At 41.0% G+C, this 20,577-nt stretch overlaps 1 protein-coding gene across 2 annotated transcripts in view; it reads left to right on the plus strand.

Annotated features, from left to right (window-relative positions):
- The window catches only part of CPNE4 (copine 4), a 227,663-nt gene that overhangs the window by 162,045 nt on the left and 45,041 nt on the right, over positions 1-20,577 (plus strand). For both annotated transcript variants that reach the window (XM_048511205.1, XM_048511206.1), the window contains exon 8: positions 15,351-15,449. In XM_048511205.1, coding sequence (XP_048367162.1) covers positions 15,351-15,449 — 99 coding nt within the window. The remainder of the gene's footprint in view (positions 1-15,350; positions 15,450-20,577) is intronic.

The following is a 20,577-nucleotide window of genomic DNA, read 5'->3' on the forward strand; positions in this document are numbered from 1 at the left end:
TTTTTAAATCTACCAAAGGAGCAATTGAACACAGGATAATTTTTTCTTGTGATATCTGCAACAGATACCTGTTTGGAGTAAATATATATGTTTGCAGCACTGGTTGGGAGGGGCACATAGTGGTATTATTCACAACATTTCTAATACACAGAAGCAGAGACCTGATCTTTTCCATCTGGCAACATGGTGGCCTGGGAATAAGTTTGCATCTGGTTTCCTATTGCAGGCAGGTGGGATGTCATGAGCACCCCTTGCTATATGCAGAGTTTGATTTACAGTAAAATTGAGGATGCTGGTTTACTGATGCACAGTAATAAATACCTGATCCAAACATTCCAGCATAAACCATCTGCAGTTTTTTTATGTGCTATTCCTTGGTCATGACAGTCACTTGAATACACTCTGAGAAACCAGGTGAAGATAGAATCCTGCTTATTCCCCAGGAAACTTTCTGGTGAGAGCATTTAAGTTGATCTTTCATGGGAAGAAAAGTGGAGAAGTGTTGGTCTATAACAAAAGCGAAAGATGCCTCGGTCAGGAAATATTCCTACGGAAGTAGAAGAATTTGGATTTATACCCTGCTTTTCTCAACTGTAAGAAGTCTCAAAGCAGCTTATAAAGTCCTTTCTGTTCTTCTCCCCACAACAGACTCCTTTTGAGGTAGATGGGACTGAGAGAATTCATAGCGAACTGTGACTAGACCAAGGTCACCCAGCAGGTCTCTTGTGTAGTGCAGGAAAACAATTCCAGTTCACCAGATAAGAGTCCACCACTCATGTGAAGGAATGGGGAATCAAATAGTTCTCCAGATTAGAGTCCACTGATCTTAACCACTGCACCACGCTGGTGTAGTGTTCACCTTTGTTCATGCAAAGGCAACTTGGAATGGCAAAACAAAGGAGCAAAGTGGTTGAGTATTATGGACAAAACAGGGGAGACTCCAGTAGCAGTAGAGGAATAATACAGTGAAGAATAAACATGTTAAGCCCACTGACTACATTCAGGAAAAGTGTAGCTAAAGATGTGAGTCTTCAGGAGGTCTTAAAAGAGCTATTTTATATAACTCCAAAGGGCTTTCAAGGCAACTGAGAAGAAGGTGATCAGCTGTTGCCTTCATTTGCAGAGTCTCCCTTCCAAGTACCAACCCTGCTTAGTTTCTGAGAGATTGGGCTATACCATGCCATCTTCCTTCTCTATGTTCACTTTTAGTAACAAAACAATTCTCAGATTTAGAATCAGGAAGATAATCATCATGAATATTATGATATTGAACAACAGTTAACATTTCTAAGTATTTAGGAGAATAGTGCACTGTCACTGATGTAGTAGCCATTCATTACTGTGCACAAGAACAACTTTGGAGTATTGCACAGTATGGTTACCAGAGTTAGTAATAGTGTATTACCCTCAGACTTCATTCCCACATGGAAGGAAACCTAACCACAGGATGTACTTGCTCTATCCTTAAGACTCCTTACCCCATCATTCTTTCCGTCTACTATCTTTCCCCACCTCCTAAGCTCTTTGGGAATAGGGAACTAGCTTTTTTACCTGTGTTATTTTATAAAACAACTTGTTTTGTGATGGTGCTGCATAAATAATGCCAATTTATCTAGCTTCTAGGCAAGATGTACTATTAGGGTTTTTTTTGAGAAACATTTCATTTTTCATAAAGCAAAAAGTCCCTTGGTGTTAAGTAAAAAATTTCACTCCAGCCCAAGGTAGACTTTGTAGCAGTCATGAAATAACAATGTGCATATAGTCATATTTTGAGTATTCTGAAGCAGGTCTTTAGTGTGTCATGCAAAGCAATTTGTAACAGTTAGTATACTGGATTAGGATAGAAAAAACCTGGGTTCGAATTTCCCCATCATCCTTGAAGCTCAATGAGAGCCCATGGGCTCTCTCTTAGTCTAATCTACTTCTTACAGTTCCTGAGAGGACAAGGTGAAGGGATAGTGGGTATAGAACCATGCAGATTATCTTTTGCTCTATGTATAAAAGCTAGGAAAAATAATATGAAGGTAGACCCTTCTATGCCTCACCAACTCCTTTGTGTACAACATTCACACAAAGCTTGACATGAGACAAAGATGGTTACCACTGGTTTGATGGCTAGGAATTTCACTGATGTGTTCATTGTGCCAGAACAATTTATCTAGCAGAACAAACAATGAGTTGGTAAAAAGGGTGCTTAACCCCTCTCTGATGAAAGGAGCTCTGATTCTTGAAAGCTTTGTGTCATAGACCTGGGTTCAGCCAGAGAGAAATCCTCAGAGGAGGAGTACTGGCAGGATGACCCAGCTTCATCAGGGCCCAGAGCCCCAGCTGGTTGCTTGTGATGTCCATGACCAACTAGAAGCCTCACAGGATAGAAGCTGACCCAAAGCAAGCTGAGAGCAGGAGGACAGAGCACTTGCAGAAGCACCGTGTTTCTCTGAGTCACCTTCAGCTGTAGAAGCAACTCTGAAGCACTGTAGAAGCAACTTTGCAGAGAGTCTGTGACCTTTGCCACCTCTGTTCATGGACTGCTATTTCTGGAATCAATGACCCCAGACTGGATTGGCATACCTGAACTATACTATGACCCTTGACTGCTTCACTTGAACAGAGCACTGGACTTGTTTTGCCTGGACTCCCAGGAAGCGTTAACTGTCTGTCTGTCTGTCTGCCTGCCTGCCTGCCTGCCTGCCTGCCTGCCTGCCTGCCTGCCTGTCTGTCTGTCTGTCTGTGTCTCTCTCTCTCTCATCAGCTCTGTACTTGGTACCAGTTGTAACCTGGCCTTCTTTGAGCTCAGCCAGGCTGAGTACATTTATATTTGGGGGGGAAATGTTGATATCTACGGTGCTCCCAGACTCAGATCTAGCTGTTCTATTGTAGCCCAGCTTTTGAAAATGTCCCTTCAGGCGGTTGTGGTCAGCAGTGTATTCTCTGCCAGGGAGTGGCTCCCAAGGGCTCCCAGTTTATGGCAGACTATGCCAGGCAGCATGTTTGATTAACACGGGTCACAATCTTAGCCTTCACCGTATGTGTATATTTCTTTGTGGATATAAAATGTAAGGACCTATATTAGTACTTGTTATAATTAAACCTCCCACCCTTTATTTGTGCAAACTGTCTATGTGTTAAATATAAAACTATTTTCTACCAGTTTAAAAATATTTCTGACAATGATCCATTTATAGCCTAGGCTCTCTGAGCTGGTTTCTCTTCTAGCTTCCTATTAACCTCCTTACTCCTGGGTTTTATTGACTATTACCATTTATCTCTCATGAGTCTCTTATCAACAACTTTGTCGAAATCAACTTCTCTGCCAAATTTCTCTTATCTGTTATGACAGTTAATATCAGGAAAAATTCCCAGTAAGCGTTAAATTAAAATCTGTAGCTTTTCAGACCTCTTGGGAAAAGATTACATACTAATCAAATGATAGTGACAGCCGGGCTTCAAACCAACCCTGCACATGGTGGAGCCATTGGAATCCATGCGTGGATAGTGTGTGAAACTTGGAATTGATTATTTCAAAGGTGTGGGGCTTGAACTTGATGATTCTTGATCACCCACTCTGTTTTTCTCCACAAAGAAAACCTTTTGCCTTTAATGCAGTTTCCATGCATGTTTGAAGTTCTTCGTTCAAAAGAATGAGGGTCAAGAACAAGAATAATTCAGCTGATAGCACAAACAATGGAACCTTCTTTCATTTATATGGTGCCTTTCAGGAATGAAGAGAATGACCCTGAAAAAGGATTAGAGTATATATCATACATTTACTTCTTCAGTTATTGCAGCTCAACGCTACAGCACTTTGGCTATCATGGAGGAATGTAATTCCTTTTTCTTCTTCAAAAAATAATTGGATCCCGAGTAACACCTATTTGTTTCTGCACATTCAGGGGTGCTTTTCTGCTCCCCACAAGCCCCTTCTGAAGCTCTGAGGACCCCCATGCCACGGTTTTATAGAGGTAAGAAACTAATAGCAGAAGAACCTCAGCAACCCCTCTCAATCCATGTGCACAGGCAAAATTGTCTTCTGCTCACAAACAGTATTGCATTGGATCGAAGTGATTTCTTTTGAAAAATAATGCCTGAATACTGTCTAGATTTCTTTTTTTCCTGTTGCCTTTGGCACAAAGACCATATACATCAAACATGGTTTTAACACCATGATCAGTTTCATTTTGCTGAATACTTTTTATTTCCTCATTGCATTCTTTATGTGCTAGTGAGTGATTTCAGTGGCCATCAAAGTGAATTCTGACTCTATAATGTGAAAGGGGCAGCCAAGTTAGGAAGGAAAAAGAATAGGATACTAAATTTCTCTTTTACAGGGCAGTGTGATTGATACACACACACACGCACGCACGCACGCACGCACGCACGCACGCACGCACGCACGCACGCACGCATACATATACTTGACTCTGATCTTCTTTTTCCTATTCAAACCTAGGTAATAGTCTTAAAAAGCTGCCTAGGTTTACACAAGCATCTTGTACTATTCCAAGAGGATTTTTGCTTTTTTTTCTTTTGAACTGTTGATTCCCCACCAAACCCTATGCCATTGCACTAACTAAAGCCCTTTTTCACAGTCTTCCAGCCATGCAGCTGAATGCATGGAGGAAGGAGAGGCATCACATTGTAATCCTCCCCCTGACTTCACCTGAGTGCCCTTGGTCAGTATCAGGACCACGGATAGCAAAGCACTCCTCCTTCAGGCATTCAGCCTACATGGTTGGACGAAGGAACAAAAAGCATGTCTGCTTCATCATTGTTTGGGTCCTGACTGCTGGGTTTGTCACAGCACCGTAGAGAAGATTGCATAATTCTGCCAAGAGGGAAGAAATGTTGGCAAGATGAAAACAAGATTGCTGTTCTAAATGACTTATGGGTACTTCCCATTGCCTTAGTTATTTTTGAACTTTCCGTTGAAGTCTAAGAAATGTTAAAGGAGCAGTCATGCAGATGTAACCATGGCTTGAATGATAACAATCCCAACAAATTAATTCTATAACTTGCTAGTGCAAACATGGCCACTCTGCAAAAGGGTTGCTAGCCCCAACCCCGACCACCAGCAGGATTGCCAGATCCAGGTTGGGAAACTCCTGGATTTTGGGGGATGGAGTTTGGGGAGGACAGGGGCATCAGTGGGTGCAACACCACAGAGTTCACCCTCCAATGCTTCCATTTTTTTCCGGGGAACTGATATCTATACTCTGGAGGTGAGCTGTAATTCTTGGGGATCCCCAGGTCCTTCCTGCATGCTGGTTTTGTCTGGATTAAATTCTCATGTGCTTGCCCATATCTAGCCCTTCAGATAGGTATCCAGTGCAGTGATTAAGCATTTCCCTAGATTCCACCTGGAGGCTGGCATCTCTGCTGTGTCAGAATCTAGAAAAATATGTGTGTGTTTTGTCTAGGGAGAGAATAAGGCTGCTTCTGCACAACATAAATAAAATGTCTTGAGGATGGAACTAGAAGCGTTTTGGAAAGTATTTCTGCAAAGCTTTCCCTCCAAATCATATTGGAAATGTTTTATTTCAGCCCAAAACAGTTTTATTTAGAAATGTTAAACTGGCGATCTTTTTCCCTGAAACCTTTTCAAAACGTTTCCTACTTGTTGTGTGGAGATCAGGAAACATTTTATTTCTCCCACCTGATTGTGAAGATCTCATTTTTCTTTTTCTGGCTCTTGTCACCTACCATTTTTGGCTGTTTTTGTGTGCTGTCCGCCATTTCCTGAATGCCCTATGGACATTTTCTCATCTAGCATCATGGCTGCCTGCCATTTCTATCATTGATGAGCACTAATAAAGTCAGTATTGCCTGCCAATTACACAAACATGTTGTTTTTCTGGGTTTTCTTTTATTTTGTGCAAGGTAACTTCGAAGTTCCATAGACATGATATGTGAATCATCAGGGCTTGCAGATTTTGAGTCTCCATAGGTGTGAAGATACAACTACATCTCTTTTTTTAAAAAAAAAAAAAAGAAAGAACCACTGTCGTCTGAAACACTTTGTTTTTCCATGCTATGTTGACAAGAATCCCCCAAACGGTTCTTTTCAAAACACGCACAATGTTTTAAATGATGTGTGTGGAAAAAGCATAAAGCACGATGTTTTTTGGTCTGTACCTAAGACATGGAGCTGAGGGTGTGGGGTTTGAAGGCTTATTCTTAGAACTGATGCCTCACTCAGTGGTAGAATCATGCCAGTTTGTTAGTAAGGGAGAAAGTGGCAGCAGATTTTTCAAAAGAGATTTAGATTTTTTTCCGGTCCTCTTCAATATACTGTGCAGCCTTTGCCGAAGAGTCTGGAAGCAACAAAAGAAGAAATTAAAGAGGGAATATTTATTGTAAAACCTGATGAGAGAGTTTGGCAGCCTTAGAAGCTGGTTGAGAGAGAATCTGAAAGCAATGTTTGCGGAAATGGCAATCATACATATGTTGCTTTTGTTATATTTTAGAAACAGTGATTTGTTTTGCAGAAAGCTATACAAGGAAACATTGATTCACAGGGCCAGATTCTCATTTGATGTAATCAGTATTATACCATGTTGTGTCTAGGATTGGCAGTCTATTTGAAAGTAGTATTTCGGATGCTTCTCTATTTCTTAAGAGGTTCTCGTCTTGTGTTTATTCAGAGTACGAATGAAAAATAAATATAAAAATAAAGTTTTTATTGTTAGCCTATGTTAAGAGGAGGTTTACAAGGATATCAGTAAGAGATTGTTGGAAACTGGGATTTGTGTACTATATACACAGAATGGAAGAGGTATAGCATGTCAGACTACTGCATAACAAAATGGCAGTTTCCCTCCTCATCTCTTCTGTCCCAACAATTTCTAGTCAAGAATGAAGCAGCTGGCACTGCTGTTTACAATGTACCGATATGCGTAAGAGAGTCCCTTTTCAGATTACCCCTCTAAACTGAATGTTATCCATTGTTGGACTGTACAAAGGTGGGGATTCGTACAGTTCATCTCAATCCATCTATGACCCTCCTCTAAAGTACTCTGGCCAGTTCAAACAGCACCACTATTTTTTCCCCACCTTTTTGGGTGGTGCATTCTTTTCTGACTTCAGCAGCAGGCAAGTCAATGGTTAGAACATTCAATAGAAAAACTGGAAAAAAAATACCATGTGAAAAAAAGGCAGGAAAAAATAGCGGTCCCCTCCAAAAGCGTTCCATACAGTTCAGAGAGCACACTCGAGCATCCAGACGTGCAAAGGAGACCTTCAAACAGGAGAAAGCAGTTTTCACATGAAGTGTTAGAGCCCCACAGTGCCAATAGGATGCAAGCAGGTTTGTCTGAACAGATTTAAAAAATCTGTTAGCAGCCATGAGCCAAACCAGTTGTGTCTGAATTGTCAAAAAAAATGTTAGCAACCCATTGCTCCACCAGATTATCAGGGCAGCTTGAAAGGGGTCTAAGTCTCCAGGTGGTTATGAGCATGGGCATATCATCTTGAGGAGCGCGTAGTGTGGTGTGCCTGGAGCATTCCAGCTCTGTTTTCCCTTCTTTCTTTATGTACTGTGAAGATGTAGAATATCACCTTGTCATGGAAGGTTAACACCTTAATTCAGGGCAAGATGGTGACTTTTACTGACAAGACATCTCCTCACCTATTGGACTGGAACTGGTTCAGACTGTCCATTTTACTAATTTTCAACCTCTTTTTTTTTAAGTGCTACCTGGGGGTTGTGGCAGAAGCATTATTGTTACCACAGGCTACACCAATACCTCCCATGAAATCTTCCCTAATGACCAGAATCAATTTTGAATTGTTAGGAATCCTAACTAGTTTTGAGAGCAATCCTAAGCAAGCCTCTTCAGAACCCTTCTCAACTCTATTCAGGGAGACTTACTCCCTGGAAGGGGTACTTAGGATTGTACTGTATGTATCATGAGTTCACACTGACTTGTCCCTTAGCAGAATGAGGAAGTTAATGGAGCTGGGGTGTGTGTGTGTTTGTTTTATTGAAAAGCTGGTTTTACAGAAGCATCTTACTCATATTTGCTTAAAAGATGTCACATCTGAAACCCTGAATTAGGGGACATTAAGTGGATTTGTTCATTACTGCTTGCCAGTGATGAAGCATAGCAGTCTTACAGTATGTCTTGAGGAATGCGTGAGTGAATGTGAGAAACAATTAAAGAATATGTAAGCATAAGCCTAACCTCACCTTGTTAATGATAAGGGGTTTAGGAGGCAAAATAATAGAATTTGGAAAGTTTTAGAACAGAGAAAATATTAAGTAAAGGGTTGGAATATTTGTTGACAGTTCTTAAATGTTTGAAAGGTTGTCAAAAATAATAGGGGAACCCATTTTCTTTTTTCATTCAATGGGTTTATTGAACATATGACAAAGTACAATGGGTTTTTAGTTTAATCCTTTGGTTAAAATTTTTTGACTTAACAGGACTGGTTCAGTAAACTGACAGGTGTCAAAAGAGATTGTGTAGAATTTAATCTCTTAAAGGATTTCAGGTGAAATCTTCTAAAAGAAAAGTTTCAATCCTATACTTCACATAATAGCCTTCCCTGAATGTCATAAGTTGAACTGGGGACGTGACAAATCAGTTGTAGATGGTGTTCAGGAGAAGCTGGAAAAGAAAAGTGTGGTGGATTGGCAAAGATCCTGCCCTTTCTGTGGGGAAAACCACAACTCCTTTGGACCTATTTTGGTGTGTGAGCAGAGCAGCTAGCAGTCAGCCGAAATCTCTAGAAGAATTAGAGGAGTCAGATTTTTTTTAAAGGTGGGGGCAGAGAAAAAGTAACACTTTCAGCTTTTAGTTAGTTAGGTCTTGCAACTCCAAAGGGACAGGTTGGAGAGACCTTGTCTCAGGTGACTTCAAAAGTTGGAGGACTGAGTTGGCAGGTGGGGGATGCAAAAAGAGGCTGGTGCCAATGCAACAATATCACTTCTGGAAGTGACATCATCATGCCAACAACACTGAGAGAGATAATGTGGTGTTTGAGGGAAAAAATCCAGTGGAAGCTACTGTTACCGTAGAGTTCTGTCCAAATATCGCATCATCTCCCTTGACGTCACCGACATGATTATGTTATTTTTGAAAGTGACATCATCACAGCAACAAGGGCAGGGAGTCATTTTAAGCCCAGTAAGACCAGCCTACTGGATGTTGCCAGGGAGAGGGGGCCTAAATCAGGGATCTGGCGGTCCTATTGGTAATAGGATTTTGCTTCCAAAGGAATGGGCCAAAAGACATAATTTGCTAGGAAGACTGTATTGTCTTATAGTCTGATTCAGAGGCCCCCAGCCTTTTCGACCCTGTGGGCACCTTTGTAATTCTGACCCTGTGGTCACTTATGGCTTAGCTGTCTTTCTGAGGCCATTGATGAGATCTCTCCTCACCATCCTCTTTGCTCCTTGGTATACCTTGGAGCTACAGAGCATGAAATGGAAATGTTGATGACTAGAGCAAGTTTGGTTAACTACTCATGACAAGGGGCAAGAACATCTTATAGGATGTTTATGAAATCCTATGAGGTGGTGGTGAAGGCTGCAAAAACAAATTTTTATGTGACCAGCATCGCATCTGCAAGCTCTCACCCAGCACAATTATTTTGGGTAATTTGGTTGTTGACGGCCCTCGCAGAGGTTTCTTGAACCAGTAGAAATTTGGCCATTAGCTGTTTGGCATTTGTGAGCTTTTTTGCAGATACAATATTGTCCCTCTGCCAAGACCTCTCAACAAGCTTTGATGCAGTTAGTGAACGGGAAGCCCCTTGGCCATCAACAGGCCTTATTTTGGACCAATAAAGCCATCTCTCCCAGTCTGATTTTGTCAGGAAGCCTACTATGTACCCCTTGTACCCATGCCCATCTTGGCTGGTAAAAGCCAGTGGAGATAGTGTTCACACCACCACCACCACCACCACAAAGTGAATCTGTCCCTGTCTTCAGGAATCTTTCCAGGGGTGTTGAGTAAGGCCACTCTTGAAAAAACCATCGTTGAATCTCCTTGATCCATCGAACTACAACCCCATGTCCCACCTTTCATTCCTGGTAAGGTAGTTCAGAGAATGGCTGCAGAACAGCTCCAGAGTTTCCTGAAGGACACATCAGCACTGGACCCATTTCAATATGGCTTTTGTTCTGGCCACAAAATAGCTTGAGTCAATCTCACAGATGATCTTTGGAGACAATTGAATCAGGGCAGGTCATGCTGTTGCTATTGCTTGATCTGACAGCAGTTTTCAACACAACTTCTGGCTCAATTCCTTGCCAGCACTGGGATTTGTGGGACATCCTTATGCTGGCCTGTTTCATTTCTCCAGGGCTGGGGACAGGAGGTGGCTCTAGAGCAGAGGTCATCATGATATCTCTTGGTGTGTGGTGTCCCCACAAGGGGTGATCCTATCCCTGATGCAGTTTAACATCTATATGTGCCCCCTTGTCTAGAGGGTCTAGAGTTTGGGGCTGGGTTGTCACCAGTACACTGACAATGTCCAGTTTTATCAGTTGGATGCAGGGCTGTCTTGCCAGGATCCTCTCAATGTGGGACTGGGAGAGATGGCTTTATTGATCCAAAGGAACGCTTGTGGGTGGCCGAGGCCCTCCAACTGCATGTTGAGCTTCCCCTTCAAAAAAGCCATCACTTCAGAGCAGTTGTGAAAGGGAAAATCTAACCTGAATCATATATTGATGCTGTTGTAACATTAAAAAATCTCATCTGAAACAAAAGGCTGCTTGAAGTGGGGAACACATCAGTGCATAATGAACCTGATGCTGGCAAAAAGATAGGTGTAGCCCATGGAGATCATGTGACCTCCCTGTTGGCTGACTAGGCATGGCAAAATAAGACTCTTTGGAGGTGGTGTTCCTGTGCTATCCCTGACCACGGCATAATTAACCTCCTCCAGTCAGTATTGCATTGCCAATCATGGTTTTAACTGTTTTAACTGTTTTATTAAGAGTTGTATTATGGTTTTATAATTATTGAAAACTGCCTTAGGGCCATGCTATTTAATGTTTAAGTAGTGTAGTGTTTTAAATGAGTGCATGCGCGCCATCATTTATTTTGTGTATTCTTTAGAAGCATGTTACATTCTAGTCTACAGTGGCAATGGATGTTTGTAGCCAGATGTAAATCTCTTTCATAATAGGCAATTAAAGTGGGCCAGCTTACAAGCACCCTTACCCTCACCCTAATTATAGCTGTGCAAACAACACTGAGATAATCGTGCTTTCTTTTGTCTGGGAGCACAGTGCTACCAAGAACTATCTGGTTTCCCAAAATCTAAAGTTAGAAGTCTACAAGAATTGAAACAAGCAACCAGCCTGAGCTGTCTTAACCTTGACCTTGTTAAATGTAATTTGACTTTAATGATCTCCAATTAAAATTCAAACCTCAAATAATCCCAAACAGTCCTTTTCTCTTCTTAACAACTTTTGGCATCATAATGAACTACAGATAATGAATGAATCATTAGTGCAATCATGATTCTTTGTTATTTTTCCCCTTTAATCAGCAACCTGCAATTGTGTGTGCGGTTTTTTAAGTGGAAGAAAAAAGGTAGGAGAGTTTGTACATAGGTACACTGCATACCATAGTTCCATGAAGAAATGAATGTGCATGTGATTAAAGTCTGTGTGTACTGATGCTCTCCTTTGTATAAAGAGGGTGGTGTGACATGGTGTTAAGCATTCAAGAGAGACCCAACCATGATATCTCTAAATGACTTTTTTTAAACCCTCATCTGATTGATGGTGACCTTTGGTGCGATTTTCAAGGCCAGAAACATTTAGGGGCAATTTGTCATTGCCTGCCTCTATATCATAATCCTAGTATTCCTTGGAGGTTCTCTATCCCAAGTACTTGTGAGGGTCGACTCTGCTTAGCTTCTGAGATCAAGCTCGCCTGATCAACAACATTAACAGAACACTAAAAAACTTCTAGGTGGAGACACATTTTTATACCACTTATAGGTATGACTGGGACCACCCACTATTCCTTTCCAAAAATGTGGAAAGAGGTGAAAAAATTATTCCTAAATTCACAATGATTTTGAACTTGCAGAACTCAATCCAGAACTCAGCTTTTGCATTACTCTGGTGGTGTGGAGACTGGTACAACCATCCTGGCTTACAGTACCAAGTTTCATAATTTTTTTTCCTAGAATGAGGAGAATCCACAGTACAAGTTCCTTCCTTGTGATCTGTGACTTCTTGTAGAGACATAACCTCACTACAGTAGTTCCCGTGACATGTGTTACATCTAGTCTTCTGTCTGTTGCAAGGAGCTAATTTACATTAACTGATTTTCAGCGTAATCGTAAACAGAATTTATACTCTTCTAAGTCCATTGAAGTCTGTTTAGGATTGACCTGTTAAAGGTATATGTGTATTTGAAGAAGAAAAAGCGAGGAAACAGTTTATATTGCCACTAGAATGGAAACAGAATGAGACCTTAAATATGAGAGTTCCTATGGGCTAAACAAAATGTGATTGGCTCTTTTTTTTCAAACTTCAAGGTCGCTGCATGAAACTAGTTATTTGGTTGAAGAATGCGTTCTTTCTGACATCCTCACAATCGCTTGGCTTATACTCAGTTTTCAATGCTTTAAAAAGGGGCTTTTTATTTGGTCAAGCATTTGATGTATTTTTATAATCTTATGGTCTTGCCAATCTAATGGCTACTTTACTTTTATTTTTGCTGCATGCCACAAAAATGTTTAAAGAGGAGACAGATAATAAATATTTTTATGAACGTATGGAATTGGAAAAGCAATTCTGGGCAGAACTCTCTCCCCTCCCCAAATCCATTTTTTCCTTCAGTTTAGATTGCCTATTTAAAGATGGTATTAGCCCCCAAGAAGTTACAGGCAGCACCTATAATCAAATCAGTAGCTGTTTTAATAAAATAAAAAGTGTACATCTTTTGTAGTTTGGTCCATTTTTGTGGATTTTATTAGCATCAATAGTTTTACAATGGAGATCTAATAAGAACAGGGGACCTGCTTTCTTGGTTTGTTTCAAAAGAAAATCTGGATATTATATGGAGGGAACTGCATAGCTTTTTCACTCACTTTTAAACTGGACCACTAAAATATATAAACATATACACACAGGGACACATTTCTCCTATCTTTTCAAACCTGTCACCAAACAGCTCTGCTTTACAGAGAGAAATGTGCTTCATCTGCCTGATCCAAACATATTTTATCCCTCTGGGATATAAAGGTCAAAGAAAAGTTCTAGATTTATGTGATGAAAAACTACAAAATACTTCAGTGCCAAGTTCTTCCTTCTCAATCAGTGAAGAATTCCTTGAGTCAAAATAAGGTATCAGAATATCCTCCCCAGCAGCCTTTTCTAAAGGAATGCTTATTAATGTGTTCCAGGTTGTACTTTCCACTGCACTCCTATATATACTAACTAGAGACCAAAACTGAATTAAAACTGAATCAAAATGATAAAGATAAGTAGATTCCTCTGCCTATGTTCAGGTATAATTTTTCTGTGTACTTGTGCTGAGACATTCCATTCTGGCTTTTTTGTCCTCTTAAAAAAAGCCTTTTTAATTTGAGTAATTTACACACACAAAAGCTATTTGTATCTGTACCTTACCACACTATTTGATATAACATCTCATGTGCATTTTACAGAAATGAGTTTTTACAGTCCTATACGATCCTTCCCGTTCCCCACCCCCAGCCCAACAAATTTATATTTTATTTCATAGTTTTGGCAAAAGGAAGGGAGTGAAGAAAGCGAAGTAGGGGGTTTCTTTGACAAGCTATGCAGGGGAGTGAACAAATCCAATTCAGCAACACAAGAAAACTTTGTGAGCATCTTTATCAAATGAGTCATCGGTGTAACAAACAGCACCAAGAAAAACAAACGACAAAATTCCTCTTAGAGTCTCAGCTTTGCATTCAGTTAAAGAAAATCACAGCAAATGTATCTCTTTATCTCTGCTTTCCATATTCAAGAGAGTAGGCATTACAAGGGGCACAGTTTCACCTGAACTGTTTGTCAGGCGTAAGATGTTTTTGTTAAGCTATGGTAGCCCAGATGTGCTGTTTATATAACTACAACGAAAGCAGACTTTGTCGGGTGGGGCTGCCAGTAATAATCAAAGGAAAAAGGCACCTTGCTTTTATCACTCCTGTAGTGGAAATGGACACGTATTCTGTGTGGCAAGATAATATTATTTAAGATTATTATGCTCAATTAGATCATGTTTACCAGTATGAATTTCTTGGTGTAGCGTTGGAGTACAAAGCCTGTTCTGTAAATGGGAGAGTCGATAGAAAGTGTTGATAAGCTTTCATTTTGTTTCTGTCTAATCATCTTCCTGGCTCTTTCCACACAGGTGAACTGTGCCTCATGCTCCTACCCAGTCGTAATTTTATTAACTGTGATTTTAGTCAAGAAAGATCATTACGCTGGGGGAGAGAAGCAGGGGCATTATGTTCTCTGCATTCTGCACCTGTTACAGCCTTGTGTCAGCGCAACCCGTTGAAATTAGCTAGGAGTCTAGAAGCTGTTGCTGCCTTCACATTGTCAAAGGCTGTCACAGCTGGAATGAACTGGCTGTTGTGGGTTTTCTGGGCTGTGTGGCCATGATCTGGTAGTTTTTGTTCCTAATGTTTCACCCACATCTCTGGGTGGCATCTTCATGTGACATGCCTCTGAAAATGCCAGACATTGATACAGGTGAAACATTAGGAGCCAAAACTACCAGACTACGGCCACACAGCCTGGAAAACCCACAACAGCCTGCTGCTACCTTTCTTACTGGGACCTAGCTGATTCAATAAACTCAGCAGGTGAGCTAAGCATTGCTGGATTTTTAGAGCACTCTCAAAAATTCTGTCTTGGATCAAGACTAAATTTTCCACTAACAAAAGGTTTGAGATAATTTATATAAATGCTCCCTTCCTGCTGAAGATCAAGATTCACTTCTCATGCCATTCTTGATGGTTCTCTGTTCTCCAGGAGCAACATTTTGGGGAGATCAGTTGGCTCCAGCTGGTGGTGGGAGTGCAGAAAAGTTATGTTCCCATGACAGAAGCAGAAGCTTTAGTATGGATCCAAACATCTTGGAAGTAGAGTAGTGTATATGAAAGAATTGGGGGTCTTGCAGCATCCTCACATTGTTAAAGTGGGAACCATTGTCTTTGAAATCTTTGGTCTGTATTTAACTGTGCATGTATGGAACAGTGATTTCCTCAAGTTCCTTTCTGTTCTTGCATCCCTTTCTGACATGCAGAAAGATTATTGCCAAGTGCAAGGGACCCATGCAGAGGAATAGTCATTCGAGTCAAGATGCTGCTGCTTTTTAAGGAGAACTAACATAGTTCTTTTTATCTTTCAGTGCATCGTTTGGGACTGGGATTCCAATGGCAAACATGATTTTATTGGAGAATTTAGTTCAACATTCAAGGAAATGCGAGGAGCCATGGAAGGGCGACAGGTAGGCATGTGGGTGATTTGAAAGCAGCAGCAGAATTAAAATGTTATGTTCTTCTCCGCTTGTGTGGTCACATTTTATTTATGCAATAAACATTTGAGCCAACATTTTTTTAGATTTCTGAGAAAGGCTCACCATCAAAGGTACATTGATCTAGACTTGTAAATCACTGGTGTAGAACAAATTTTCATTGTCTGCTGGAAGACCAATCATTCAGTGGTAGTAAGGTTGAAATCAACATTAAGACAGCAGAACTTCTGCCTTTTATGTGCTCTAGGGTAAATATATATTTTATTCAGTGCCTTCCCACAGAGAGCAACAGTAACTTGCAACCCTAGTTGGTTTCTATTTTGACAACAGTTGGTGGCCCAGTCAGATATACTGCTGACTCTGCACAAAGATGGGCTGATCAATGTGTTAGGTGTGCCTATACATGACATGGTAGACTTAGAAAACTAATAGAGCCAGGCATTTTGCCCGCGGCTTCTGTCATGCCTGTTTCAATCCTAACAGAGTTCTAAATGAGCTGTATAGCATTGTATTTCTCAGGATTATTTGTGTGTGTGGGTGAAGAATGTATACAGTAGTTTGCTTCCCCTCCCACTCCCTTCTTTTGAGTTTGGCATTTATGCCGTGCTAAAATGTCACTCGTAGTTTCAATAGGAACTGGAGCTGAGCTAAATTTTAATTGGAATTTCTGAGCGAGCTTCTTATTCTTCCCTGGGTAGCTGACCTCCTACTTCTGAGGGCCAACTTATTAGCAACCTTTAGATCCAAAAAAACTGTGAGTTTGCTTCTGGGAAGGATATTAAAACTTCTGACATGGTGTGCCATTATATGTACTATTGTTCTCGACAGCAGTGATACTTAATACGTTGAGAAAGAAGAGAGTATTCTTTCTTTCTCTATGCTTCCCCCCCCCCCCCACCCCTCATGAAGGAAAGATTTGAGAAGGGGCCAAAACGAGTATGATACTGATGTTCTCCAGCATTAATTATGTTGATTATAGGCTGAACAAGGTCAAATTTCTATCCATTCTCCACTTATTGACTAGCACTGAGGTGAGCATTTGTATTCTACCATGAAGCTTACTGGGTGATCTTGGGCCAGCCACCATCTAGATATGGATGGAAAGGGTAGGGCAGTTGCCTCAGCTGATAGATTTTGGGGGCACAATGTGCCACACGAAGTAAGGAGATGAGGAGCACTAAGTTCTCTGGGTGGAGATCGTGACCAGAGAAGGTGAGAGATAGAGGGGGGAGGGGGGACACATCCTAAGGTTGCCCCCCTTATTGAGGGAACATTGTGCATGGAGGGGTTTTTTAATGCAAAGGAACATGCAAAACTGGAAACCCACCATATGCAGTTTCAAGTAAGTGCAGACTTATTGCTGCCTTATTTTGCTGCACATGGGAACCAGGCCTTAGACTATAGGTATTTGTGTTAGGGACAGCAGTTTCCATGTGGGACTTGGGGAACCTCTGGAATTACAACTCATCCCCAGACTACAGAGATCCCTTCCCCTGGAGAAAATGGCTGTTTTGACGGGTGGACTCCATGGCATTGTACCCTACTGAGGTTCCTGTCCTCCAAGGCTCCATCCCTAAATTCCAGGAGTTTCTCAACTTGACTCTGGAGACCCAACCCCCCTCCATCCACCAGTGGTCAGAGGGAACCTGGTGATCCAAGAGTGTGAAGTCGGGCTAGAGAGAAACTCTTTTCAATAATTATTACTCATAAGGGAAGACTGTGTAGATCTTCTCAACATACATGATCACTGTGCTGTGTGAACAGAACAGTGAAGGTATTTTTCAGCTTTTGTATGCATGACTGGGTACCCTTTGAAAAGTGGGTTTTCTTATTACATGTACCAAAGCAGGAAGATATGTGTATTGTCCTGTTCATGCAATATGGCAGCTCTGCTAATTGAGCAAAACATGCTACACGTAGAATCATAGAATTATAGAACTGGAAGAGACCGTACGGGCCATCAAGTCCAACCTCTTCCCATGCAGGAATACTCAATCAAAGCGCCCCTGACAGGTGGCCATCCAATCTCTCTTTAAAAACCTCCAAAGAAAAAGACTCCACCACCCTATGAGCCAGCATTTTCCACTGCCAAACAGCCCTTACCATCAGGAAGTTCTTTCTAATGTTTAGGTGCAATCTCTTGGAATCTATTTTCCCGTGGTTTCCTCTTATACAAGGTTGATCAGAACTTCTTAAAAGGGGCAAAGATAATGTATAAGTTATACTGTTAATGTTTTTCCTCTATTGCTGTCTTCTTTGGTCATTTAATTGGTCAAAAGAAACTAGTGAGTAGAGTACACCATATGCAAAACCGTCCCTACCATGTAATGTTTTGTAGATTTTACTGTTCCATGTTTTTGTAGATTTCACTTTCCTTTTCACTTCCTAATCATGGTCTTCCATCCAATTTATATACTTGGTCCATATTGTGTGATTCCCATTTTCATGCAGCACATTAAAGTTACAACACACGCAGCCTGATCCATGTACTAGTCTTTTCCAAGGAGCGTGGGTTGCTTGCTGTATAACAGCTATGTATAATGCATACAGACTGGCAGACTCTACCTCCTTGGAGGTGAGTAAAAGGGAGTAAAAGAGAATACATCTTTACAACCCTCTGTCCCTCCCTAGACCATGCTTGTTCCGTCGTCTAACCAGCAAGTTGCCAGACATATGTCTCTAGGCAGGGGTGACAGTGTCATCCGAAAAGAAAAAGTTAAAAGACGAAATGTTCAAACTCCTACTAGCTCAGTTCGTGTCCTCTTGTTCACCAGTCACAAACAGGGAGATGCTTGCGGCTGATAGAGTTGTCTGTTCATCAGCCTATTCATGACTGTTCAGGAGGTTGCTTCACTAGTTTCCTAACCATGCAGTACAGCACAATTGGGTTCTTACGCATATGCCTCCTCACATACCCCAGTTGAGTTCTACTACTCTCTTTCTTTACCACATAACTGCTCCGTTCAGCAGGCAGTTGTTTAAATAGACAATTCAATCAATCATAAATCATATGAATCAGTCTTAAATAAATGCTGCGCTTTAATTAAACCCTACTCCTTAGTACCTGTCCTAATAGTCTCTAGTTATGCTTGTGGCTGCTGATTGGTTTGCCAAAGTCCAGCAGGCATTTGCAGATGTTTGGCATGAATCAAACTGACTGGGTTTATGTCAGTTTATGATCAGTTTATGCCTGATCATTACTTTCGAAAGTGTAAACTTAGATTTTTGATCATGTTTATGGTGAAATTTGCAACATCTCTAATTGCAAGGTCTGCAGTTCAGGAATATTAAAAGGCAGCCATCTCAGTTCAAGACAGAGATGGTCAACAAGGGATAATCTTTTCCTGAGCAAAGTTCTCAAGGTTCTTAGGCAGTTTCTTTGCTTTCACAGCTTTCTACTGTGACAGATTCCATTCCATCATAATGAACCAAACTGGCTTCTAAAATCAATCACTGATTAAAGGCCTTAGTAAGTGAAATTAACAGCTCATTAATAATTCTTGGTATTAGATTTATCTTTGCCAATCTGGGTTGCTGAACGTTGTTGAACATGATGCACGAGTTGGCCTGTTTCAGGCAAAGAAGGGCCCTTTCTTGTGAGTGTACAATATTGGAGCCATTAGCTTTGATTAATTTGCCAAAGAAAAATCAAAAGTTCAGCACTTGTACATTGTCTTTCCATTGCTATGTTGTAGGTTAGGTGAGAGGTAGCATTTTGCCAATGATGGCTAACTATGAATTTCATTACTTGAATTTAAAGTCGAGTCATTCCTTTGTCTACTCTACCCAGTATGTGACACTACATTTAAAGAATAAACTTTTGATTGCGGCATCTATGTTGTTTATTCCTTTTCCCAAGAGTTATACATCTTACTGATGCCTTTTTATCCCACCCTTAAAAGAATTTCAGACTTCTCATTTTATCCTCACAACAACCCCATGAGTCCCAGGCAGAGATAGTGAATGCTACAAAGTTCAAGCTTCATGACAAAGTGGATATTTGAACCCAGATCTCCCAGACAGGGCCGGAGCGAGGGGGAAGTGCGTCTGGGGCACTCCTGCATTCTGCGCCCCTGCCATGCCCCCACCCGCCCCGGAACGCCCCCACCACGCCCCCACACTGGCACACGCCCGGTGTATCATGCATCCCTCCAGCCCCCTTGGTGTTACGCATCTGCTCCCAGATCTTAATTTGAGGCTCTAAGACAAGTGTAACATCATATTGTCCTTTGACTACCTAAATAAAAAAACCACCAGACTATAGGTTTGCAGCCATTTGCATCCATCAGTCTGAATGAAGAAAATATCAGATCTGATGTATCATTCTGCATTGTCAGCATTGCGCTGTTTGTGACAGAAATGTGAACAGATTTAGATAAGAGATTTCAAAAAGCCAATGAAAGGTCCCAGGGATATTTCTTGCTTCAGCTGTAGCGGGCTAGAGGGATTTCAAAAATAGCCTTAAAAGACACACCTGGATACCTATTAGCTAAGGGAATATTATGTAATAGAAAAATCTGTCTCTGTAGTAGAAAAAAAATAGCTCAGGGGATGTTCAGAAACTGTCTTACATATGGTCTCCATGGAAATTTCCAGAAGACAGTGTTAGTTTACTAGGTTTGCTTGTAATTTGTTTATTAAAATGTAGTCATGCGAACTTTGTAGATCTCTGGGGCAGGGAGGAATATGACTCAGATGCTGAACTGGGTTATTAATATTATATTAAATTGCCTATGATTTGCTGTGTTTTATGTACCTTAACTATAAAAAAAACCAAAGGCTGGAATAGTGTCAGAATTTATCATCTTTGAGTCCACTGAGTAAGAGGTTTTGCATGAAATGAAAATTTTAAATAGTGTTCTGGGGTTGCTTCCACTACTGCTGTTTTGTTTGCAATTGTGATCATATGTTTACTCAGCTAGAAGAAAACTCCATCTGTCTTTATCGACTGCCCAAGAAGAGGCCCTGGCTCAGTTGTAGAGCATCAACTTGAATGCAGAAGGGTCCCAGGTTATCTCTACTTCAAAGAATTATGTAATGGGTGATGTGAAAGACCTCCACTTGAGACCCTGGAGATCCAGTTCCAGTCAGAATAGACAAC

This window comes from Sphaerodactylus townsendi, linkage group LG11, assembly GCF_021028975.2.
Source record: "Sphaerodactylus townsendi isolate TG3544 linkage group LG11, MPM_Stown_v2.3, whole genome shotgun sequence".
Taxonomy (NCBI): Eukaryota; Metazoa; Chordata; class Lepidosauria; order Squamata; family Sphaerodactylidae; genus Sphaerodactylus; species Sphaerodactylus townsendi.